This window comes from Equus caballus, chromosome 4, assembly GCF_041296265.1.
Source record: "Equus caballus isolate H_3958 breed thoroughbred chromosome 4, TB-T2T, whole genome shotgun sequence".
NCBI lineage: Eukaryota > Metazoa > Chordata > Mammalia > Perissodactyla > Equidae > Equus > Equus caballus.
Window position 1 is genome coordinate 45,443,847 of NC_091687.1, and position 27,506 is coordinate 45,471,352.

At 38.1% G+C, this 27,506-nt stretch overlaps 1 protein-coding gene across 7 annotated transcripts in view; it reads right to left on the reverse strand.

Annotated features, from left to right (window-relative positions):
- COL28A1 (collagen type XXVIII alpha 1 chain) overlaps positions 1–27,506 on the reverse strand; it is a 179,014-nt gene that overhangs the window by 136,985 nt on the left and 14,523 nt on the right. For all 7 annotated transcript variants that reach the window (XM_070264503.1, XM_014739197.3, XM_070264504.1 and 4 more), the window contains 5 exons: positions 25,475–25,516; positions 21,761–21,787; positions 17,333–17,377; positions 14,512–14,556; positions 13,395–13,448 (listed from right to left, as the gene is read on the reverse strand). In XM_070264503.1, coding sequence (XP_070120604.1) covers positions 13,395–13,448; positions 14,512–14,556; positions 17,333–17,377; positions 21,761–21,787; positions 25,475–25,516 — 213 coding nt within the window. The remainder of the gene's footprint in view (positions 1–13,394; positions 13,449–14,511; positions 14,557–17,332; positions 17,378–21,760; positions 21,788–25,474; positions 25,517–27,506) is intronic.

Consider the following 27,506-nt stretch of genomic DNA (forward strand, 5'->3'; position numbering starts at 1 on the left):
TGATAAGCTTAGCAACTAGAGCAATGTTCTATTAATATGGTAGAGGCATTACTTTAAAGAAGTCTGTTGACTTTAGCCAATTGCAAAGAGGAAAGAGAAGAGACAAGAAGAAGAGTCAGAGTCAAGTCACCTTCCCAAAGGACATTTCCAGGCTCAATATGAATCAAAATAGAGAAAATTTGTCTCAGAATCAGTTTAGTTTATGATGCTTTGGCATTTGAGTGGACTGAATTTAAAAGTAATTTCTGTTTATCGTTTTGAGTACAAGTCTATCTGGCAGATAAAGCAACTTGAATTTTTGCCTTTAAAATTCAAAATTGTACTCATTTTTCTACACAGATGATATTTTCTGGAGCAGCCAGGTAACTGCCATTCTAATTTTTCACATATTCTTGGCTATGGAATTTCTCTCTATATATTGTCAGACATAAAAGTTCTCCCTAAATTCGAAGTTTCCTTAATCTCAAAGTTTGATTTACATGCTAAAGAATATTCAGTTTCCTACAGGTTCCAAATTTTCACTTCAAAGAACTTTTTCTTACTTCCTATTTTCTCCACTCAAGTCGGAATCTCCTTGTCACTTATACTGCATATGGTTGACTGTTTCCATCACTCAGCCAATGAGCATGAAGTACTTGCTATGTGGAGGGTAGCGAATTAAATACAGAGAATTAAGACATAGTCCCTAAACTCAAAGGACTAGTTTAAGGGGCTAGCCCCATGGCCCAGTGGTTAAGTTTGCGTGCTCTGCTTCGGCAGCCCAGGGTTTCACTGGTTTGAATCACGGGTGCAGACATGGCATCACTCATCAAGCCATGCTGAGGCGGCATCCCACATGCCATAACTAGAAGGACCCACAACTAAAAGTACACAACTTTGTACCAGGGGGCTTTGGGAGAAAAAGGAAAAATAAAATCTTTTTTAAAATAATGACTAGTTTTGAGAGATAAAATATACCATTATAATAATAATAATATAATAAGGCTCTAAGTTCACTTATTCTATTCATTTCCTGTCCCTTTTATATGTAGCCTTGGTTCTGTAATAGATCAGAAAACTTTTAAATCATATATGTGAAGGAGAATTTGAGGGGTTTTTTTAGTAGTGGAAGCTCTTCCTTACTTAATATTTATCTGTATATTTGATCTAAAACAAACAAGAGCACAGTCAGGTGAGAAAGTTTCCTCTGACGATGGGCAAGGCATTGGATGTGTTGTTACCTTGAAATGTGTGAACCAGGAGAATCAAGAGGAGAAGCAACGATGTTATCCATGAGCCCATGAGCTCCATTTAGCCTTGGTCAAGTACCAACAGCAACTGAGAGATTTCTTATATTGCTTTTTCAGGGGAATTACAGGGACCTAAAGCTTACAGAGAGATCGCTTTCCCTTACCTGAACACAGCCCTCTGGCAACATATCTTCTCACTGCACCTGCTTAAATTTATTTCTCAGGAGCCTAGTATCTCGACATAGGACCTGCAGACCAGCATTGGCCCACAATTAATGTTAATCTCTTTCCCTATTCCCCTTTCCCTCTCCTTCAAAGATTCTCGAGGTAGTAAAGAAAGTGGTCCTGACTGTAAAACACCACAACTGGGTAAGACAGAATAAGAAGAGAAGAGACAATACTCTACTCAAAGTGGTTTTCTGAGAATTCACCAAGGCAACATAGCCCTGTTAAGACTCCAGGCTTTGTTCTTTTTCTGCTATGATGCCTTACCCCAACCCTTACCAACAAACACAAACACACCCGCAGATTGAATGCCTCCAGTACTACTTATTATTTCTCTGCTTGACTTTCTTTAACCATCAGAGGTGTATCCAAAGAGGACTGGATTAAAGTGGATGACCCCAGAGGGAGTCTGCTTTTCATGACCTCCATATGAGTTTGAATGTGTGTGAACGTGAGTGTAAGCATGTGTAGAGGCACCAAGGAATTTAGGTTGACCACTTTAGTCCTCCTCAGAAATTAAGGACCCCTATGCTATGGGCTTCAAGATTGAAGGAAGTCAACATTTAATAAAATCTATTATTTCCAAGTACTGCCCTGATACTCTATATACATTATCTCATTTAATCTTCTAACAATCCTAGGAAATAGGTATTTTTTCCATTTTATGATATCGGAATATAATCTCTACTTTTAAATCCACTTTTTAGCATGCATAGAACCACAGAAAAAAGCATGGCTTTAGAATCATTCAGTCTAGTTGAATCCTGGCTCTATAATTTACTAACAGAGCATTTGCAAGATCTTTGTATGCAGAATTATATCTATCTTACAGAGTTGTTGAGAGGATTTGAGATATTGTCCGTAAAACATGTAAGTCATAAACAGTCACATGGTAGCTGTTTAATACATGCAGATTCATTTGTTATTTATCAGGCTTTCATTGAGCAACAACCTGGTACTGAGTACCCGGTTACTTAATTATAGACGTAAATCAGGTTGCACCTGCACTTTGCACACACTTACAATCTAGCTAAAGAGACAAATGAATATAAAAGAAAATACAATCATGTAAATTAGCTACAATAAAGATACCAGAGCATATAAGACTATGAGGCAGAAATGCTTAATTCTACCTTAAGGAATTGGGAAAGTTTTATACAGTAGAGGAGATATTTGCTCTGAACAAAGAAATACATATCATATCTAACCTGGTAGGAAAGAAGAGGAACAAAAGTTCAGGAAAATGAAAGAGTATGAGGCAGAAAATGATGTGAAATGTTCTGGGGACAGAAAGCAGCTCTGTGGGCACAAGGGATCAGAAATGAAGTAACAATAGGGTCACTGTCTCAGGCAGTGCTGTCCAGTGGAAATATACAGTGAGCCACACATGTGATTTTAAATTTCCTAGCAGCCATATTAAGAAAGTAATAGTATACTTAGTCCAGTATATCCAAAATATCATTTCAACATATAACCAATATAAAAATCTTATTAATGATTTTATTTTTTAATGCTATATCCTTGAAATCCGTTGTGTATTTAAGACTTACAGCACATCTCAATTTGGACTAGCTACATTTCATGTGCTCTATAGCTACATGTGGCTACTCTATTGGACAATGCAGGTTTAGAGTGATTAAAGAGGCTGGAGGCTCAGGTCAGAACCATGGAGAGTACCAACATTTAAGTAGGGTGGGCGAAGAACACAAAGACGTCTTGTGGGGAGCTGGGGAAGACAGTGGCTGAGAAAAAGAAATGGGAACTGACAAAAAACATTGTGAAAGAAGTCAGGGAAAAGAGAATTTCAAAAGGAACACATCATTTCCAAAGATAAACTCATAATCTTCCACTTGCAGACCTGATCATCTTCCAGCATTCTCTATCTCAGGGAAAGGCATCCCTCCATGTGTCAAGCCAGAATCTAGGAGTAGTTCTTGACATCTCTCATCCCTTACATCTCATATGCAATGCATCACCGACACCTACCAATATACCTCCTAAATCTCTCAAACCCATCTGTCTCTCTGATCCTCGACCTTGCCTCTACAGTCTACACCAAATTATTTTCATCTCTTGCTCAGACTACTACAAAGTCCTTAGTATTCTATATGCATCCATTCTGGCATAGTCCAGTTTATTCCCCCCATTGCTGCCAGAGCAATCTTTTGATTTTAATCTGACCAAAATCCTTCAAGGCTTTTGGGTAAAGACAGAGCTCCTTACAAGGCTTGTGACCCTGGCATAGTGTGATCCTGTAGCCTTTCCAGTCCCACCTATTTTCAGTTGCTTCTTCATTAGCCACCCTAGCAGCATTGGCCTTTGTTCAGTTCCTTGTACATGGCATGCTCCTTCCTGCCACAGGATCTTTGTACACACTGTTATATAGTGTGTACACTTTATACTCACTGACATATACTTTATATGACATACACTTTATACACACTGACATATACTTACCTCTCTCTTTTCCTAGTTAATCCTTATTAATCTTCAGATCTTATTTTAAGCAGCATGGCTTCAGGGAGGGCCTTTCTGGTCAGATGAAATTCCTACTCTAAGGGCACAATAGCATCATTTTCTACTTTTTCTGAACATTCATTACAATTGCAACTTTGCATTTCCAAACGCTTTAATCTGTCTCCCCCTAGACTGCGGGGAGGACATCATGTGATTTTTCTCAGCTTTGCATTCTCAGTGCTTAGCTAATTGATATCACTTAACCAACCACGCATCAAACGTGTACGGAGCAGCAACTAGGAAGTAGGTACTGTGCTAGCTGCTGGAGGTGAACAAAACAGAAAACCTGGTCTAGGCTGGGGGACTTGGGGGTTTGAAATTGCCCCTCTAGACTTCCCTCTGATTTACTTAGGTTTTCAACCAAGAACAACTGTACACAAATTACATAGTGATATCAAGTGCTTATTCCACAGTTTCTCCTAGAAATTTACCCAGACACAATTAATCATTTTTTCTCAGCTGAAGGAGTAAGGAAATCCCAATAGATGGTCTAAGGTTACACTGTATGGAATGTTCAGCTAGAGAAACCAAACCCTCCTTATTCCTGGCACTGGCTCTAACCAAAATCAACATCCTGCCTTTTCCTAAGATAATAAGTAACAAATGGTTGTCCAAGACTCATTGAATTTTTTGAAGACAGAACTTTATCTCTTCTTGAATAATACAATTATGACCAATTTAATCATACTTTGGTCTCTTCTTAACATTAGAAAGATGTTTTAGCAACTTCTTTTGATCATTTCCAAGATATGTGTAGCACCAACTTTAATATTTTAAGTCTTGTGGCAAATATTCTCATATTTTCCAAATGGAAGAAAATGATGTATGAGCATTTTGTAGATGCAAAATGGTTCAAATGTGGTCAAGATACATTCTTAGCTGAAACGCAATAAAGTGGTGACTGTATACAAAGGCTTCAGAGAAAAGTCAAGAAAGGCCCTTTTTTCAGAAAGAAGGAAAAGTGGGTGGAGGGGACAGGAAACTTATATTTATCAAATACTTGCTAAATCAAGCTCTATTTTTGGTACCTAATTTGTCTTGTTTCAGAGGAAGTGTTATATAATAAGAGGCTTATTTTTAGAAAACATATCAGGCTAGACTTGTTCTACATTAATAAAAAAAAAGGTTTTGTCAAAATACTTAACTGCTTAATTCTCGCCAACACATATGGCACTCACTATGTAACAGATGCTGTTCTAAGTCCTTTACACATACTAACTCATATAATCGTCAAAACACGTCTAAGACGTAGGTACTATTGTTAACCCATCACATGGATGAGAAAACTGAGGCATGGGGAGGAAAAGTAACTTGCCCAAATCACAGAGCTAATGCAATACGGGACAGGGGTTGAACCCCAGTAGTCTGGTTTAGAGCCAGTGCACTATCCACCATGCAAGACTGATTGTCGAGACTTTTCATTTCTTTTCTTAAAGTATTTCAAAAATCATTTGATTGCAGACTAAATTTGTATCTTGGTTATAGGATGGAAAACAAAAGTCAGTTACAATCTACCCATAGTTAAAGATCCATCATATGAAGACAAAGAATTCTAAAATAAAATATAAGCCAAGAGGAAATATACTTTACAAGCCGAATCACACGCCATTTCAGGCACATAAAGCCTACCTGGATCAGTGTTGTCACTGAATGGTGGTAAAGGTAATATAAATTATAATTGGCAATATTGTGATCACACAATGTAACTCTTCGTATAAACCCATTATTAACCAACTGCCCTAAGTTTGGAGCCACCATTATTCAAATCTCCAATTAGAATCTTTTTTAAATATCCTCCACTTAGGTAAGAGAAAAGACCACAGTCTACATACTCTACCCACTCACGCTTTCCAAAGAAGAAAAAACTCCATAATAACAAAGAATTGGTGACATGTAATGAAAATTGTAGTATTGTACCAGATTTTAGTAACTCAACTCACTTTCTTGATTGCTATTGGGTTAAACCACATGAAATTGACAATATTAGACCATTTTTAACCCAGAAAATGGCGATTCAGTATGGTTCAATCTAATAGGAAAGTCATACTTCATCATATGTAATGAAATCTAAGGAATAGTGTGTCATTTTCCCTAAAAGAAGGGACCACTCAGAAGCCCATCAGGAGAGCTTTTGAAAATCACAGCTCTGGTGGACACTGTTGGGACTCCTCCACCACAAAATGAGTTGCTAGAAAATATTCAGGGTGAACCCTCTCCATAAATCTGAGAAGAAGGACATCAATTTATGAGAAAAGATGGGTTCATATAACAGGGTGATAGATTTCTTAAAAACTTACCCTTGAAGACCAGGGGTGGAGGAAATGAGAAGAGTTATTTTTAAGGGTACAAAGTTTATTTTGGGATAATGAAAATGTTTTGGGTTTAGATAGTGGTGACAGTTACACAATATTGTGAATGTATTTAATACCACTGAATTGTACACTTACAAATGGTTAAAATGATAAATGTTATGCTATGTATATTTTACCACGATAGAAAAAACCTGACCATTGGAATAAACTTAATTTTCCCCATTGTAATGTTGCTATTGTAACTTACTTGAATTAATTAAAGACATTGATGTCATTATTAAAAAAAATTCTGACATCCCTCTGAAGACATTGCAGCAACTGATTCCCTTCTACATTAGTGCTCAGCTTGACTGGGCATGTGGGTTAGACTCAGCTCCTTTGTGGGAAATGTTGGCAGTATTTTGAATTCCGTGATCCATCAGTTTTCACCTTGGCTGTCTTTGCATACAGACAGGGACGCCCACACACACATGCACACACACACACACACACACACGCAGTATACCCCATCTGCTGAGAACCACATGCATCAGAGATTTGGGAATGAAAATTATCTGCCTTGAAGCCATTGGCTGACATCCCACATGTTCTGGCAGCCACTTCAAGTTGTCACTATCAGTTGCCTCATGTCAAATGAGTTAATAAGCTCATTTAGAGCCCTGGTGGGCAGATGTGCATGTAGGTCAAAGCCCTTTCCACAACAAAAATTGCTGGATTACTAATGATTCTTTCTCTTTAATTAGGCCCAGGGCAGAAATAGCATTTAGACTTTGACATCCTTGAAGGAAAAACATTCACACGGTTTGGCAGCTTGGCTCTGGTTCTTCATTAAACCGATATTTATAATTAACATTGTAAAGGGATTCTTCCCTTTGCGCTGCTATACGCTGGGTAGTCACGACCTTGTTCAGAGTTGTTAGCCTGGCAGGAGAATCAGAAGGCCCATTATTGCTTTTGGACAACTGGAAAAGCTAACGTGTTCCAGTATCCTATACTTAAAATACTTTACATGGAGTCAAACATATAGTCATTCTGCTAAGAGAGCTGTGAATTTAAGAAAGGTTTTTTTGATTAATTATTCTGTACTAGGAACGTATGTTTCACCTGCTTTACTTCCCATCAAGTTGTAAGGAATATATCGTATTACAAATCATGACTTTAGTGGTTGAAAGCAATGTCATGATGTCAGGAGATTTTTAGCATTTTGAGTTGTGTGAGTACTGAAATAAAACTACATAACTCGCTTGTTTGAGGAGAAAGTCTAAAAGCCTTCATAGTTGTTCATATTTGTGGTATTGAACTACTTCCAAACCATGATTGAAATATTAGTATGTTTAATAGGCTGACCTACTAAAGTTACCAAGCTAATATGGAGTCAAATCAAATATTTAAATAATGACCAAAACTAGGGGTTTTTTTCTCTTTTTTTGGTGAGGAAGATTGGCCCTGAGCTAATATCTGTTGCCAAATTTCTTCTTTTTGCTTGAGGAAGATTATCCCTGAGCTATCATCTATGCCATTCTTCCTCTATTTTCTATGTGGGACACGACCATAGCACAGCTTGATGAGCAGTGTGTAGGTCCATGCCTGGGATCCAAACCTGCAAACCACAGGCCACCAAAGCAGAGCACACAAACTTAACCATTATGCCACCGGACTGGCCCCAGAATGTATAAATTCTGCTAAATTTTAGAATTTAAATTTTAATTTTAGAATTTAAAACTGTTAAATCTTCACTAATGATTTTTCATTTTAGTGAAAATATTGCCATTATAAAAACCATGAGACTCTCAGTTGTATATGTGAAACTGTAAAAAAAAAAAATTTAAGTCCCAAGTCTTCATGCCACTCTGAGAAGAAAGTGGAAGTATAAATAACACATTAGATTATTTAATGCACAAGAAGCTTTTGATGGGCTATGTCAACACTGTGCCTGTTTCTCTATATTTTCCAAATAACTTGAAAGAAAGGTCAAACTTCCTGACTATTGCATGCTTCTCTCTGACTCCTTCTACAATCCATTGTCATCTCTCCAGCCTCTCTGTTGAAACTGCTCTCTCAAAGTTTTCCAAATAACCTCGAAACTCACAAACTAAGGCACAGTTAGGCTCCTGCCTGTTTGATCTGTCTGATTTCATTCCATTTAAAACCTTTCACACATTCATTCAGTCAGTCAGCCAGTCAACAAATATTTATTTCTTGTTTACCTTAAATGTGTGTGACCGAGTGTGCATGTTGTAACTTATCTCTCAGATGTGGTAGTGGTGTTGTGACCTGTTGTCACTAGATCTTCTGCTTTAGATTTTTTTTAAAAACAGTGATGGACTTGCATGTATCTGTCCAATTCTCCTGCCAGTTGTTCAGATCTGAAAGAAGGCTAGCAATGTTTAAAGGTATAACATATGGAAGCTAAAAGGAAACTTGACTAGCACTCTGCCAGCTACCAAAAATGTCTGCATATGCATTCCTAGCAGCTGTGTCAAAGGTTGACAGCCAGCCCTCTTCTTAAAACTTTGTGTGTGTGTGTGAGGAAGATTCACCCTGAGCTAACATCTGTGCCAACCTTCTATTTTACGTGGGACACCGCCACAGCATGGCTTGACGAGCAGTGCTAAGTCCACACCTGGGATCCCAACCTGCGAACCCCAGGCTGCTGAAGCAGAACACGTGAACTTAACCACTGAGCCACTGGGCCAGCCCCTAAAACTGACTTTTTTTCATAGAGCATTTTGAAGAAAACAGGATGTTGTGTGGGGATGTTTACTAAATTTACAGTTTTAATTTCGAGATATGTACTTTTAGCTCTTATATGCTTTTCTTCTTAAGAATATCAGCTACTTGAAAAATATCTACTGTGCTTGGGAACCTCAGAAAATGGGATGGAAGCTCGACAGAGTTGGATAAGGAAGTGTAGGGTGTCCAGGAATCCTGGTGTGGGGCAGAGCTTTGGAGCAGTCTAAGTGTTTAATGTGCCTTCACTCCTGTTGAACATAGGTTCTGTTTATTCTTTCATCCTGGGTCCTTTGTTCACTCTGGGCAGGTGGATGGATATGTGATTCGCTGGAGATTATTTGCCCTGACCATATCCATTTACTCAAGTCGACCAGACCATTGCTATATCTCTATGGGTTTTCTTAACATCTCAGAAGCTAAACTGAACATAAAATAAGATCAAATCTCATATGTAAAAGGACTTTGAGCTTCTTACACTTGAGTTCAGCACAAGAAGAAAACACTAAGGGGGAAAAAACCCCTGCAGGAAATATATGAACATACTAGAGTAGAACAATGGAAGAGGTTAGAAGAAGCAAGGCAATTCGTCTATTAACATACATTAATATATAACATAATATCATGGTGTTTTTCCAGTTGTTTGGGATGAACATGTGGTGCTTTGCCTTGGGGAAACACATCAGGGATATTCCTAGTGCTCTTTTGGCCCTGGCACTGAAGTTCTAGTGCTAGGATACTTCTCTGTGTCACAAACTGTATCCTGCTCCTGCCACAGTGGGCAGTCCCTCCTCCCAGGAGCACAAAGAGGGTCTTGGAAAGAGCAGATTTCCATGAGATTTAAGAAGGAAATACCCTTCAGAAATAATCTCAGGAAGACATCCAGAAATGGCAAAAATTCCCTAATGTGGGCTTGGCACACCCAGCATTCTACTGTGTTTATTTGTTCAAAACTAATTTTGGTAACTTGTTCTCTGCGATTTGAAAGGCCAGCCAATCTTGAGCCATTCTTGCTAGTTCTTAGGGGGCCCATCCTATGGCCAGATACGACTGCAACCTGAACCACCGCAATAGCCCTTGGAAGTCAGCAAAGAGTTCTTATGCACTCCATTTTTACTCAGAAAGAGCACAGTGCTCTCTCCTGGGTTACATTTCCAGTTTGGTCCTAGGGATAAGGCTTCTTGGGCACTTGCATGATTGCAATCCTAATTGACTTTAGAGACTGATGGGATGTTCTCTTATGAATGCCACTGTATGACCCTCATGTAGGGGAGAGGCTGAGGTGGCCTCAGAGGCAAGGCTTCGTTCTGAGAAGAGTCTATATTTTGTTTCTAAGGCAACAAGGTCATTTAGGGCAGAAAAGGAGCTCCTTTACATGTGGAAAATATTAATGAGAGAAATGATTTGTGAAACACCCCAGAATCACATTTTCCCTTGATTTATCGTGTGCTATTTTTTCCTTTTGTTCTTTGACCACCTTTTCTGCAAACCCTTTGATGAAGAAAATCCAACTACTAGAGCAACAGAATGGGATTGTAGTTCATGAGAGAGATCATTCATTCATAAATGCAAAGACAGAGGCAGGCCCCATCTAGAAACTCCCCTGGAATCTTTGCAAATGGTACAAGTCTAAAGGTTTCTATTTTAAGGTCTCGTAAGAGACAAAATATTTGAAAATGCACCTTACTGGTTTCTTACTCCCTAGTGACTCTCTTCCTTCTTCTTCTGCATTTTCAGATGAGCATTATAACCAGGTAGAAATGCACCTCTCAACAGACTGTTGTTTCCAGCCAGAGCACACTAGAGGAGGGGACAGATGCAATTCCCATACTGTCCAAAAGAAATGCACTCATCTCAGGTCAACTATGCAGGAAATTCAGGAATTTTCCTAAGGAGATAAATATAATATGGCGGCTAAGAGTAGACTGGCTGGGTTTGAGTCCTGGCTCTGTCCCTTACCAGCTGTGTAGACTTGGACCCACTGCTTAAACTCTCTGTGCCTTAGTAGCCTAATCTACACCACAGGGGTAAGAAAAGATCATGCCTCAAAAGGTGGCATTACATTAAATGACTATTTAGAATTGTATCTGTACATAGTAAATATACAATAAATAAGTGTTACCTATTATTGAAGTTTCAAAATAAATAATCATCCCTGTGCCCATTAGAAAATACAGAATTACTGGATTTTAGAGATTTTTTTGCACAAATTGCCATAGCAATTTCTTAAAAAATGTTTTGTAATAAAATGGGAATGGATGAAAAGAAATGGCACTATGAAACATAACATTATTTCCAGATTGAAGAAAAGAATCATTTATTAAGTCTTTAAGATTTAGAATTCATTCTGGGATGCAAGACGAAATCATTCCCTGAAACCTGACTTTTTAAGACAGATAAACGTATAAAATAAAAAAAAATACTTAATGATCAATGTAACATGCATCTCTGGTTGACAGACCTAAAGAGAAGTAGAAATTAGTAATAGTCTCAAAGTAAGAGTCAAGAGGGCACTAACTTTGTGACCTTAACCCAGAAATATAACTAGAAGTTAAAAGAGAAGAGTGCACCCACCTCAGTCCCTCCTAACACAACCCCCAACAAGCTAGAGAAATTGACCTTTTCAGTTGGCAATGAACTTTGTGTATTCAGCTGGTAGTGAATTTTGTGATTAAATCCTAAGTGGTAATTTTATGTTATTTACCTTTTATTACAATTTTTTTAAAGAGAGGCCCTTGAAAAATTGATGACGGCTTCAAACACTTTTGAAAAAATGACTCCTTTTATGATGATGTTGTGAAAGTCAAGCATGAAATATTATGTCAGAAAATTACAACCTCCCCAAAACACTTGACTCATTATTTCTTTTTAATAATTAATGCAGCATTGGAATTAAAAGCTAAATTTTGTTAAAATAAATTTATTTAAGAAGAAAAACCTAAAGAGAAGTGATCAAATGATGGCGCCTTTTTAGGGACTGCCACCAACCATCTCCCAAAGCTGCATGCCCTGTTCCCGCCCAGCACCTGCACAGATGCCCTCCAGACCTGACAAACCTGGCTGTGCCTCTCCCTCAGGCAAGCCATTTGATCTCTGCACTTCATTTCTCATTTTCCAAGATGAAAACTTTGAGCCAGTATGATTTCTAATATCCTCTGTGGCTCAAACATTCTATAATTCTATCACTATTGCAAGCCCCAACCCCGGTGCCTGATTTTAAGCCTCTTTTTCACAAGCATGTGAAAATTATCATCTTAGGTAGCCCAAGAACCCTAGAAATAAGTGTGGACTGTCAAAATATTTTTTTTTCTTGCTGCAGTATTTTACCTACAGTCGGTTATACTACTCAGTATTCAAAAGAGCCATTTCTTTCCTCCAGCAAGAATTAATCATAGGTAAGGACTGGAAAAGACAATTTCCCCAGGTGAAGTTTAAGCACACTCCCGCTAAGAAGCCCATTCCTTTTTAATTTGCCAATTAAAAGTGGCCTGGGAAGTCACACATTGTCATTATCTCATTAAAAATACCATACTTGTCTCTCCCTTTCCTCTCTCTGGAAAAAGAACACTCAAGTAGTCCAACTGCTCCCCACAACTTAAACTGAATAGCACCCTAAAAAATTGGCTTTATCTAGTGTCCATCTTCTGCTATTACTGCCACAAATTCCACAGATTTCCAGTCACTAACCCAACACCATTTATTGGATATTTACTATATCCGTGAAATTTACTAAACATTGAAAGGAGTTAAAAAGGCACTAAAAAGCTCACTTTCAGCAAATTCATGGCCAATCTCATTGGAAGACAGTCTTATAACTAGTTCTTTTGAAGATCCCAGCTGTAGCGTCTTTCAGTTCTGCTTGGCTCTCATTAACCCCTCCCTATCTGTCTTGCCTGGTCATCTGTGAAAGGACGTTATGAGCATGGTACTGATGGTTGAGATTACACCCCTGTAATAAAAAAAAAAGGCTTGATGATTTTTGCTGGTATGACAGCTATAAATATCCTTCTCTTAAAAACTGTATATTGAGTCGACATTCCGTGTGGGAAATGTAATGATTTGAATTGTGTTACTGTTACTACTTTTCAGTTTCTGATGAGCCATATAATGACTAAAGGACAGGAGTAAGAAGGAAACACTGCAAAGATTCTTGATAATGGCTTATATTTAATAGTGCCCTTTGAATAATATAGTCATAAATGATAAATCTATGCTACTGACTTCCTGCATGTACTTGAGCATGATTTTGTGTATACACCTGCAGATTATTACGTATTTCCAAAAATACGTTCTCAAAGACTTGTGCATAATAAAAACACGCATTACCATACCTCACGAGGGGAAAGGTACACTGCCTGTCTTGAACCAAAGGTATGATTACCTTATTGCCTTGAATTCCCTTGAGGCCTGGATCCCCAGGAGGTCCACTAATGCCCTGCTCCAAGATGAAAAGCAAGAATTAGTGCTGTGTACAAAAGGCCATCCAGGAATGAATCATTCATTAGGGTCCCTAGAGATCCTGGAGTTAGAAGTCAGACTCTATAACTCAGAGTTAAGTTGGGGTTACGTGCAATTGAGAAAAGTAACAAGATAATATTCCGTGTGTCAAATACACAGCTTCTAAAGTAGCACTTAAGCTGAGAGCAAACATGTATTAATGAGGTGTTTGTTTTCTAAATCTGTTTCCAACCTTTCCTGTGCTAGACCTTTTTGAAAGATTTCAATAAATGACATGTTTTTTTTAATATCTAAGGTATGTATAACTGAAAGTTGGAGCTCCCAATGACACTGTGATAACCAGAGTTACTGCCCTGCCCCGGCACAACTCCAGGCCAAAGCAAAGGAGTTGATGGTTAACTAGATGCTGTCTAGGAAATCTTGGGTAAAGATAAATTTTCGGTAGACTTTTTGAAATATTGAAATTAACTCTTCACACATACACACCCTCCCCCCCTTACAATTTTAGATGAGGCAAGTCCTCAGACTGGAAAAACCTGATCCAAATTATTTCCTGAAATCCATTGGATGTGTCTAACTTAAATAAATGCCTTAAAGAATCATTGCAAGTTATTGAGTATTAACTACTTATAAGGATGGAACAATACAAATACTGTAATTTAGAAAAATGCGTAGCTCTTCCAACTATATTATAGTAGCAATGCAAAAATAATTATATCTTGCTTTTCACTGCTTGACTTTATCCGTCTTCCTAGACTCTAATTTTTTAACTTCTGTCTCTTCAGCTACTCACTAAGTAGACTCACCTGCTGGTACTTATCTTTAAGGAGCCTGAATTAGTTACTTGAAACATTAGGGCAGTGGTTTCTAAACTTTTGTTGCACATTGGAATCACCTGGGAATCTTTAAAAACATTGATGAATGGCTCCAAAACCCAGACATTCTGATTGAATTGATAGAGGGTACAAGTGGGCAAGGGGATTTTTCAAAGCTCCATAGGTGGTTCTATCCAGACTTAGATTTGGTTTTAGCCTCCTTACCTGAAGTCCTCTGGGTCCCTTTGATCCATCTGGCCCTGGGGATCCCTGTGGAATAAAATTAACAGTAAGTTGCTCTAATTATCCATCTTTAAAGGGCAATGACTTTAGGTGGAAGAGAAGGGAATGTGTTCTCAGTAATGGCCAGTCTTCCCAGGTTATCCACACATCATAAGCCAACAGATTCATTGTTAACGAAATGATCCTAATTAACAAGCCAACTGGGGGTCGAACTTTCTTTTCCTAAACAAACTCCATGAAAACACGAGTTTAGATCCTTGGCCTATATGTTGACATTTTGATCAGAGCAAAGGATTTATTACTTAAGATTCCTTAGAAAGCAGTAAACTTGGCGGAATATTGTTTCCTTCTCACAAGGCGATGTCAGTTAAAGGAACAATTTAGTGAGTTTCCACAATGACTAGATCACTCTTTTGCTATCTTCAAGACATGAAACTTGGCAAAACACTGTTTATACTCAACACTCTTCTAACAGAAAATATTTCACTATGTTCCGTAAATGAGAAACCCTTTAAAGTTTATTTTTATGAGAGTACAATATAGTCTAGTCTCTCTTTTCTCAGATTTTCACTTTTTTTCTGCTTACCAAAATATAACTTATTGATAATAGACACACTTTGACAATCATAGAAAAAAGGAAAGAAACAAAATAATATTACACAGAGGCAACTGCTATTAACATTTTAGGCAGCTTTTCATCCAGTTTTATTCCCAACAGATTTTTTTCTTCAAATAATTTTGTATCCTATTTATTTGGTCTTGCAGTGTATCAAAAATATTTTTCCATGTCCTTAACTCTTAGTAAACTGAATTATACTCAAGAATATGAATCTATCATAATTTACTTACTCATTTCCCTAGTTTTGACACTTAAATTATTTCTAATGATTATTATTTTTTTTTTTAAAGATTTTATTCTTTCCTTTTTCTCCCAAATGCCCCCCGGTACATAGTTGTGTATTCTTCGTTGTGGGTTCTTCTAGTTGTGGCATGTGGGACGCTGCCTCAGCGTGGTCTGATGAGCAGTGCCATGTCCGCGCCCAGGATTCGAACTAACGAAACACTGGGCCGCCTGCAGCGGAGCGCACGAACTTAACCACTCGGCCACGGGGCCAGCCCCTCTAATGATTATTTTAAATAATAGTACAATGAACGTCTTTGTGTATAAATCTTTGTCCAACTTCTAATTTGTTCCTAAGGATAATTTCCTGGAAGAGGAGGACTGATGCAGAGACCATCAGCATGTTTAAGGCTCTCCCACTCCCTGTTGTCTCTTACATCATGTATGGAAAGAAAAAGTGAAACTTTCCTCCATAAAGTTTGTCCAGATTTCCATTCTCGCTGTCTGAGTAGAGAGCACATCCTCATCTTATAGAATCTCCATCAACACTAAGTATTATATATTATTTCAGTGTTTGCTAATTTAATAGGTGAAATAATATTTTAATGTTTTAATTTCACTTATTTAATTACTAATGTGTTTAGATATTTTTTAGCCATTTATACTTTTTTGTGTCCCTTCATGTTCTTTGTATGTTTTACTTATAAACATGCATGAACTCTTCATGTCAAGGACACTATATTTCATTGACTCTAGACAAGCATTTTTCCAGATTTTTACATCTCTGACGTTGGGATACATCTTACAATCAGTTGCATCTTACACTTATAAATAGCAGTATTTTTTCTCCGCACAGAAAATAATAGGGCATTTAACAATCCCTGACATCTTAGTCAATGAAATATACTAGCTTTGTCAGCCATTTTTATTTCTAATAGTTTTCCAAACTATGGTTTGATTTTCATTTTTTTCTGTATGTGTCCCTTCTCCTGTATTTTCAAGTCCATGTCCAACTCCCACTTTCAATTATCCTCCAGGAAGAATCCATTCATCATCACACTTTTCATTTTGCCCAGAGATAATTACCAAACCTGCGTTTTTCAGATTCTCCTGACCTTTAACTCTACGGTAGTTTAAAAGCTTCAGAAAGTCTCAAGCTATTTAAAATGTTTAATTACATGGACGAGTGTCATTATCTTATCCTCTTCTTTTCACCTTCTGCCTCATTTTCTCTCCTTGACTCTCTCCCATAATTAAAATATAGATATTGAAAGAGTTTAATATTTTCGTGACATGCTGTTAATAGTTCTTAACTATAATGAAAACTACTTTTACTCTGTACTTTTTTGGACCCTTTATCATTATGTTTCAAATGTCCTCTCCATTTCTGATCCATTAAAGAACTCCTTAACGTATTTAAAATTGTCTGCAGTTTAAATAATTTATTCATATTTATTTTTTAATGAAAGGTAAATAGCTACCCAATTATCTGTTGCTTGCTGCATTTTCAAAATTTCAAACCCCTAACTATGTCTAGTTCTGCCACATTATTTATAAGTATCTCAACTTACTTCACAGAGTTCTTCACTCTACTTCGGAAAGTACTTGTTCTCAGCGTTTATATCTGGAAACCAATTCTGCTTTGACCCAATTGGAGCTTGAATTGACTTTACTGGTTAAATTATTCTTTTCACCATCACATTCAGTAGGTCTACTCTCAAAGTTTAGGGTGCCAAAAAGCAAAATTTTAATGGTCCATAAGAAAGGCATTTGGGGGCTCCATTAACTAGATTTAGGTAGGGCTTTGTTTTCTGCTTCATGTTTTGCAGATGTGAAAACAGAGCCAATGACTCTCCAACTCCAGTAGTGAGATCAACCTAATGCATCCCAGGAGTTTCCTCTTAAGGAAATTCAACCCCAAAGGGATCACAGCTGTTAGCATTTTAAAAACATGTTGCTTACTTTGTCACCTTTTATTCCTGGTTTACCACACTCTCCGCGTTCACCCTAAAAAAGAAATAAATAAAATAAATGAGGACATTTGCAGTCATTTAGTGTTATGATCTTTTTTTAAAGATTCCCAGCAGAATCTTATGACATAAGCACTCTAATGGATTATACATAATTTTATCCTCAATCCTCTGGGTTATTTGGTCATTCAACCCTGAAAAACTTCATCCAGGAGTCATCCTTAGCTTGACAGACTCAAATCAGTGATACCACCTAATGAAGTTTAACATTTATTTTTTTTTAATTGGTACTTGAGCTAACAGTTGTTGCCAATCTTCTTTTTTTTCCCAGCTTTTTCTCCCAAAACTCCCCCAGTATATAGTTTTATATTTTAGTTGTGGGTCCTTCTAGTTGTGGCATGTGGGACGCCGCCTCAGTGTGGCCTGATGAGTGGTGCCATGTCCCCGTCCAGGATCCAAACCAGGGAAACCCTAGTCCGCAGAAGCTGAGCGTGCAAATTTAACCACTCGGCCACGAGGCTGGCCCCAAGTTTAATATTTTTGAGAGATGGATAAAATTGAACGGAAAGAAACTAAGGTTTATTGAGCATCTACCATATAGTGTATGTGATTTAATTTGCAATTGTGATTTAATTGAGTCCACATTACAGTCCAATAAGATGAATTTTAAAATTCTCATTTTATGGATGAGAAAACTTAAGCTCAAGAAAAGTAACTTCCCTCCATCATATAGCTAGTAAAAAGAAGAATTAAGGTCTGAACCCAGGTTTACTCAGAGTCCCTATTTTTTTCACAGCACTATGCTCCATCCTGGGTACCAACTTTGATCAATTAGTAGTGTCTACGTAGAGAACTATGAGAGAAAGTTTCTGAGACCATGTCGTGACTTGGTGAGGAAAGGAGCCATGATGAATCAGCAAGCTCTGCTGTGAGGGAGAGCGTAAGGCATGGTGGCAAGCGTACTATGGATTTTCTGTCATCACACTTTACTGCCCTGCCTCCCCGGGAATATTAATTTTTAAAACCTAACATTTAAATTACGCTTTATAGTTTATTATTAATGTTATTTTCACACTCAGATATTAACTGTCTGAGGTAGATATTATCAGCCCAATTTTACAGACTGAAGATTTGTGATTTAAAAAGGTTAAGTAACTTGCTCAAGTAGAATGAGAACTGGCACCTCTGAAAACTAATCTATTATATCAGACTTCTAAGACTTTTAATAATCAGAACTAAAAAGTAACAAAGTCAATTAGAAAAATGGTTAAAGTTAGAATTTTCAAAGTACTTTCATATATATATCTATTCTGAGCCTCAGAGCAATTCATGTTTTTAAGATGAGGCAGCTCAATTGGAGAGGTTAAATGATTGACTTAAATGTACACGCTAGCCAGTGACTCCTAGTCCAGTGCCCTCAGCACTAGTTTCTGCTTCTGCTGCTGCTTTATCTCTGTGCTGCTCTAAGACATGCTACTCTATGCCACTACACAATGACATAAACAACTTGCACTAGAATGTACATCAATGCCCTGCTTCCTTCACGAAGTCTTGCTATGAAAAATATATGTCAGCTGAAGTAAACAATGTATTTAGTGATATAGTGGATGTATATTCTGGTACAAACTTTATCTCATCACAAAATAGTGATCATCAGTTCCTAGATTGATGGCCAGCCTGCAGGTCACACTTTGAATAGCACTGCTCTAAGAAGGGAAGTCAGAGTTGTAACCACCCATTATGGATGCAAATTATGTGCCAAAGCCTCTACATTATTGCTAATCCTCACAGCAGCCTTGCAAGGTCTATATATATATCTCCACTCACAGATTAGGAAAATGAGCCTCAGAAGGATTAAGTAGCTTGCCCATGATCACAAGATTGAGTCTGTTAGACTCCCAAGTCCATGTTCTTCATCAGCCACCCAAAGCTGAACAGGGCACGCTGACATAGTCTGCAAGTTACTTTCCAGTAACTTGATGCTTCTGCCTCGGGTACTGCGTGGGGTATTGCTGGCATGGGGAGCAGGAAAGAAGGAGGTACAATTCCTAGATCCAGCTATGCTTCTGTTCAAAAGCAATCTGTTCTCTCTCCACACCATGTTGTGAGTCAAACCCACCCAGGAAAAACTGAGCTCTCACTTAGAACAAGTTGAACATTTATTTCTAAGTGCAAATGGAAAATCATTCTTGAAGAATCAATTAGAAGGCAATTAATTTAATAATGTTGGATGGAAATAAAATGAGTCAACCACCAAAATGTAAAACAGAAAAGTACCATAAATACACCCAAAATTCTTTTGGCCGGAATTCACATTCCATTTGTCCAGACAGATTCGTTAGCTCGAGGGTCCTGAGGAAGAGCATTTGTTTGGGGGGCAGATTTCCATCAATGAAAATATTGTCCTCGTGTTATTTGCCTCTGCAAAGGCGTTTTCTTTTTTGATGGGCTCAGTAATCCCTATGGAATGGCCATAATTACATAGTTCCAGAGAGCAAGTACTTCAGAAAACTGTGAACAGATTAGCTCTGTTCTCAGCCTCTGATTTCTAACGCTGCTGCTCCTTGTGAAATTGCGGTTTGAATGTCGATGGTTCAGGGTCACTTTGCTCTGACAGCTTGTATTTTCCAGATGAGAACTCCTCCAATGAATCTACAATTCCCCAGAAGGTTAAATGAATCTTTCAAGAATATATACATAAAGCTTCCTGGTGTTGATAATTAGCTCATTGTATAAGTCAAGATGGGCAAGGGCATGGAGAATTTTCTTCAACTATATATAGGACAATTTTATAATCATGAAACTTTCTGAACTTGCCCATATTATCGTTTCTTCCCCGTCTCTTCACAGTAGCACCTTACATTTATAGACCAGCAGTTTACAATATATTGTCACATTCACTATTCCATTTGATTCTCCAACCAACCTGTAAATTAGGGAGGCCTGTATTAGTCCTGTTCTATAGAGATGAAGAAACAGACACTCCAAGATCTTGAGTTACCCAGGTTCTCACGGCTAAGTACAGAATTACGGCATTTCTTACACTCTTCCCCTTTTAGGCCTAACTCTTCCAGTGTTTGGGGATATATTTATTTGTCTGTACATAAGTTCACCCCTACTATTTGCAGGGCCCAGGACAAGATGGGAGCAGAGGCCCACATACCACATATCTAAATAGTTGAAAGTTATGAATCAAGTTAATAAACTAGTAATGTTCTAGCTTCCTTTCTTGAAAAATATACCTTCAAAAGGAATAAGAAATGAAAGAATTTTGGGATTCCTCAGAGGTCCATGTGGGAGTAGAGCCCCATGGCCATGGCCTACAGCCCAGCTCCCACTTCACTTTCTACCTCCAGCGCCTTCCACAGGAGGAGGAGCCTGAGTGTGCGTACATGAAGGTGCCCCAGGCAACACAACAAAGCTCCCTCAGGGCCCTTTCCTGCGCCAACAAATAGCTCCCATTTGGTTTCCCCTCAGGCCTTGGAAGAAGATGGACCTAGGAAAGAGGTTTGTGAACGCCTTCAAAGAAGGCTCAGGCCGTTTTGCAGAGACTTCTGGGGTCTTGGTTACCCAAAGCATGATCCAGAAGAAGAGGGCACAGGCCTCTTGTCCTGCAGACTCCTGGCTCCATGGGGAGTGGGGAGACCAGAGGAGACCCAGAGCAGGACCCCCTAAAGTGCAGGCCTCTTGCCCAGGTCTGCAGGTTGTGGACAGAATGCATGATAGGCACATGTTCTAATTTCAGACAGAAAATCTGGTAAGAGAGAGAACAATGGCATAAACTGTGAATGAACTATTGAACCCTCTCAAAGATGCCTGAGCCCCAGTCCAACTTGTTCTTTCTTTAGAACCAGTTTGATTTCCTAACTCGCAATTTGCAAATAATCATAAAATAATCTACTAACCCATAACTTTTGCTCCTTTTTTGGTCAAATTTACCCTTCCTGCAAGCTCTACCCCGATGCCTGACAGAATGAAGTAAGCAGTTCTTTACTGCTTACCCAGGGTAAATCCTCTTTCCGCCATGACTGGGTTCGGTGTTTGGGTTTCACAGGAAGTTAAGCACCAAGGGAGCAACCTCACTGAAGTGTTGCCACATCCGTTTGTATATAGAAACACTTAGTCTGGACGCCTGTGCTGCATGGCTGTTAAACTGGTGTCTCTGTTTGTGTTTGTGGACCTGAGAGTCTGGATTCTAGTCTCAGGAATCTTAGGGCACCTTCTACCCCTTACAACACACAGCCGTCTCTTAAGTTCTATTATTATTTTATGTTAACAGAGTTAAGAGTCCACTTAGGAATTAGGGAATCTAGACTTACGAAAATAAAGGAAAATAGATTTTATTAAGTGCGTAAATACAGTTATGTTTCTGTTTTACTTTCTGAAATTCTGGTCTATCTATTTGTTGTTACCAACTCACCTTCTCACCCTTGTACCCACGAATTCCCTAATTAAAAAGAAAAGAAAAGAAAAAGTGAATATGATATTAGAAGGCATAGTTGGAGGAAGTATTTGATGTTTTTCATTTATGAAGTATAACAAAACACCTCTGTACAGTCCTGGAAAATAAGACCATATAAATATAAGCTATTTCACTTTTTGCGCTGAGGGAATGCGCACTTACCAGGGAGAAGAAAAGAACCTATTTTTCTCTTTATTACATTCCATTCTCAGTTCCATGTATTTTTTCAAACCTAATTTCTTACCCTTTGGCCCAAAGCTGAAGGAGAGACTAGACACTGAAACTCATTGTAGAAGTGATGACCTATGACGGTCCTTTCAAAATTGTTATATTGACTTTTAAACTATGAACTATCACAGCTGAGAATGTTTCCCAGGGACTGTTAGAGAAATTGGCTTTGAAAATGAGCTGAGATAATGGCCTTTAAAATGTACGTAAATATTTATATCCATTATGGTCCTCCTTTCAAATTCAGTCTAGAATATAGAATATCAAGGAAATGAATGGTTCCTTTATCGACCGTAATGAGACAGTGACCTTTAAGTTACTATATTTTATCTCCTGCTAAATAAGGGGCCGGCGCTTCTGCTCCTCTTCTGTGTCACTCTAGGGAATGCTGCACCGCCTGCTCCATTGTGTCCCCGCCCATAAGCCCTTTAAGTAATACAATGCTGGATGTTAATGGACTGGGAAATTACCAACTTTGAGCAACGGCAAGTCTTTTTCAAACAGGGTTTCACATCTTTTTCATACAACTATAGTTTTCAAGTATGAAAATAGAAGTGTAAAATATATTTTAAGTGAGCTGGAGAAACCGATGGAAAGAACAAGTATGATTACAGTTACATGTGAGTCAGACTACAAAATTTTGTTGTGCGTGGCTTTTGTACAAAAGGCAAAAAGGAAAACTTCAGGGAGGAGATAACACTTCTCTCCAAATGAGCGGTCACTGAGAGACTGAAGATAAAAGTAGAACTAGTCAAAAATATTGTTATACTACAATTTAATCCGTTTTAGAAATATTTATTCACATAAATGGTTTAAGTTTTAGTATTGTGCTGAAAATGAAAGGCCACATTACAGACAGTTAAATTGGGGTTCTTTATTAAAACAATTCACGTTTACAGCACTGGAAAAGGCCAGACTTCCAATCTCAGGAATCTCAGTACGCCCTTCACCCCTTACAACGCACAACCATATTTAAAATTCTGCCATTAGTTTATGTTAAAAGAGTTAAGATTGTATTTAGGAAGGAGCCAATATGATTTACAAAAATAAAGGAATATTACTTTTTTATAGTATACTCTTTATTTTCCCCCTATTTTTCTTTCTGAAATCTCTGGTCAATTTATTTGGTTGCTTATTCTTCCTTCCTTCCTCCCTTGCTTTCAGTGCATCTTAATTAGTAGTTTAAAATATTCAAATTTAAAATATCCAAAACAGCACTCATCGGTCTCTGCCAAATTTGTTTCTGACTTTCCTATTTCTATTCATGGTACAATCATATTTCAAATCACACAGAATCCGAAGTTTATAGTCGTATTTTCTCTCTATTTGCCCTCCATGTTCCTTTAATCCGACCAGTTAAAATCCTCCAACAGCATCCACTGCACTTAGTTTCAAATCTGCTCTCCTTCCCCTGGCCAGCAAGACCCTAGGTGATCTGGCCTCTGCCTACCTCTACAGCCTCATCTCCTGCCACTCTTTCTGACTTCTTTTATATTTTTATAACACTTGTCACTGATTGGAATTCTTATTCATTTTTCTGCCTATTTATTGCCTCCCCTTGGCAGCACACTTCGTGAAACAAGGACTACATGTCTTGCTCACTCCTGTATCCCCAGCATCTAAAAGAGGGCCCAGCATATAGCAAGGGCTCAATAAAAATACGTTGAGTAAATGAGTTATAGTCACCACAGCTTATCATTTCTACCCTTTCGTGGTTCTCAGAATGTGCTCTTCCTTTCTATTTTGTCGTCACTGTAGCCCAATTCCATCCAATATAATGTGAGCCATATATGTAATTTTAAATTCCCTTATACCTACATTAAAAAAAGCAACAATAAACAGGTGACATTAATTTTTAATAATATATTTGATTTATCCCAATATGTCCAAAATACTGTCACTCCAACATGTATACAATAGAGAAAATTTTCAATGAGATATTTTACATCTTTTTTGGGGGGGGGACTAAGTCATCAAAATTCAGTGGGTATTTTACTCTTACAGCACATCTCAATTCAGGCTAGCCAAGTTTCAACTGTTCAGTGAGCACATATGGCTAGCGGCTTTCACATTGGCCAGAGCAGCTCTAGCCAATGTCCCTGTTACTTCTCACATAGGCTGCAGCAACAAAACTTCTTCCAAATTCTTCTTCCTTCTACTTGTTCCCATTTCAACTTTTCTTTAAGAACCATGCCAGATTAACCTTCGGAATACACAGCTCTTGGGTCATGCACCTCATCTAAAATCTCAGGAGGTACCCATCACCTAGCAAAGCCCAGATCTTACAGCCAGCATGGAGTGCTCACTCTGACCTTCAAGCCATGTCTGACAATACTCCTCTTCAGGTACCCCATCTTGCCATTCTCCAATGCATTGCCTTCCCTCAGATTGCTGCTCATGGCACTCTCCATCTGGAATGCCTGTTCCCTTCCACCTTCCTGTCTGTCCTTTCCTGTCACAATCCTACACTCTTCAGGGCTCATCCCATAAAACCTACCCCAATAGCTCCAATCGCCTCTGAAGGCCCATAATACTTTGTGTATGCGATTTTTACAATGGTTTGACATTCTGCTTCATGCTGTAAGCCATTTTAAATATCTTATCTCTCCTGTGAGATAATAAACTTTTCAAAAATGTAAGTGCTTTGTCCTAATTTTATTTTCACATGATAATACGCTTTATGTGTGGAAGATACCTAAGAAATGTTTCCTGAATAAATAACACAAATTTCTAAATCAACTACCATTGAAATTATCAAACTTTCTATCAAAGTTTTTCATGAAGTTGATAAAAAAAACACCAAGAGAACAGTTTTTAAGACCTCTGAGTCTGAGTCCTGGGCTTTCACCCAAGGGGGCAGCCAAGAGGAGAATTTGTATGTAGCATGACCTCCTTTTTATTCACTGTCCACTTCTCTCCTATTTGCTCCACTACTGCAATTCCCCCAGAAAAAAAATGCGGAAGAAGAAATTTGCTGTGATTATCTCTCAGACAATCTCTGATATCTTCTAATTTTAGGGATAATAAATCAACTAGAATGATCTTTTTTTGTCTGTAGAATTGGATTAACAAAAGCATGGTTTAGATTAGGTAATTCTTATGCTCCCAGAATTTTAACTTATTCTTTATCCAAAAAAAAAGAGCTAAGACAGAAAGCAAAATACTTTTCTTATTTGAGGCTTTCACAAATCTCAAATTAAGTATCAGGGAATGTCATGTGGTTGACCACCCTGGTCCTATCATCACTCCTGTTGAGCAGACCATTTTCTCCTCACATTTGCACTTCTAAGATCATATCTGTCTGGTTGCCCAAGTGAGCCATCGAGAGCACACGTAGACATAAATCATTTTTGCACTTGCACTACCCGGGTCAAAATGATCAATTACAGGATCTTAGCATCCTGGGATTACTTTCTTAGGAAGGCAGTCCAGTTGTGTACATACCCCCGGGCCTCTTTCTCCAGGTTCTCCTTTTTGGGCATCGCCCTGCGACAAACAAAAAACTTAGTCAAAATTCCACAGCCCTGCAGAGTGACTGATTGCTCAATAAAAGGCATTTTTCAGAATTCCCAGATTGATAGGTTAACCCAATGGGGAAAAAATCTTTAGCTTTTACCATTGACATTTGCACCACGCAATCTAGGGAAGAAAATAGCAGCTCAGATAGCCTTTGCCCTTTGGAGTGAAGCCAGATGTATAGGGTGCAGAATCCAGCTACATTTTCACAGTTTAGGCTGAGTCTTGCATCCCAGTTTAATAACACAGCCATTGTTCTCAAATACAGCATTGTACTCACTCAGAGCCAGCCACTCTGGCTTTTCTCCAAGGGGCTTTGGAATGTTTTCCAAAATGTCGTTAAGAGTGATTGCTTGATTTCAGCAACACTTAGGAAAATATATTATGTGGCGCAAAATTACAAGCCAAATAAATGAAATGTGAATGTAGGTTTACAACAGGTATTTAACAAAACAAAAAGAAGACATGATGGCATCAATTCAGACCCATATGAGGTGATTGAGTGTGGGGGGTATGTGTGTACGCATACGAATTATAAAGTCACCCAAGGATACTTTACATTCCCTTTATTGGACAAGCAAGTAATTGGGAAAAATACTTTCACGCATCTAACATGTTTTTTATTACCTCCCTAAACATATTCTCAGAAATGGGGTTATTGGGTTAAATTCTTTTTTTTTTTAAGGAAGATTAGCCCTGAGCTAACATCTGCTGCCAATCCTCCTCTTTTTGCTGATGAAGACTGGCCCTGAGCTAACATCCATGCCCATCTTCCTCTACTTTATATGTGGGATGCCTACCACAGCACGGCTTGCCAAGTGGTGCCATATCCACACCTGGGATCCGAACCGGTGAACCCTGGGCCACCAAAGTGGAACATGCACACTTAACCACTGCCCCACCAGGCCAGCCCCACACACAGCATGTCTTGATAAGTGGTGCATAGGTCCGCGCCCAGGATCCGAACCGGTGACCCACAGGCTGCCAAAGTGGAGCACATGAACTTAACCACTGCACCACCAGGCCAGCCCTGGGTTAAAATTTTGAATATCTGAATGCTTCTTATGTAGTGCCTAATTGCATTCCAAAATGTTTGTGCCAGGTTACCTTCAAAGTGAAGATCAAAGTAGTTTCACCATCACATTGCTATGACTAGTTGTTATTTTAATATTGCTATGTTAACTGCTATAAGAAAAAAAATGTTTTTTAAAATTTGAAACGCAGAAAAATCCAAAGCATATGAACTAAAAAATTGCTCCTCCACCCCTCAAAAAACCAACCAACAATCCTGGACTCCAAAGTTTCTAAAATGTGAATAATTAGAATTAAATGGTATCTCATTGTGTCTATTTAAATTTCTTTCGTTAACTAGTGAAATTAAATGTTTTTCTATTTCTTTATACTAGTTTTATTTCCTCTCTTGAAAATCATTTGTGTCCTTTCACCTTTCAATGATTAGAAACTTGATATTCTCCCATCTGTTTTATAAAGTCCTTAGGTACTCTAGAAATTAAGCCAATGTCCATTGTGTTTGATGCAAACACTTCCCTATATGTGTTCCTCTTCATTTAAAGTATTGTTTTTCATTATACAGAATTTTGCCTGAAATTTTCACATAGTTGTATACGCTCATCTCTCTCATGATTACCACAGTTGCTCTTGAAATTGAAACACCATCATCCCAACAATGATCTAAATAGGTAATTTTTTAAAAACTTAATCTAGGATTCTTTTTGATGGGTACACAAAAGAAGTGGGGAAATGCCTAAAGATGGTTTGGCAGTAAGAGACCATCTGGTGTTTTTTCTATTATTATCTTAGGTCAATTATCCATAAAAAACACTAGTACCAATGTCATTCTGATATGGAATATGTATCAGTAATTTATGGAACATTGAATTCATTGTTTCGGGTTACCATTATTTAAGTACACATTTCTATTTATTCACTGTCCCTAGGT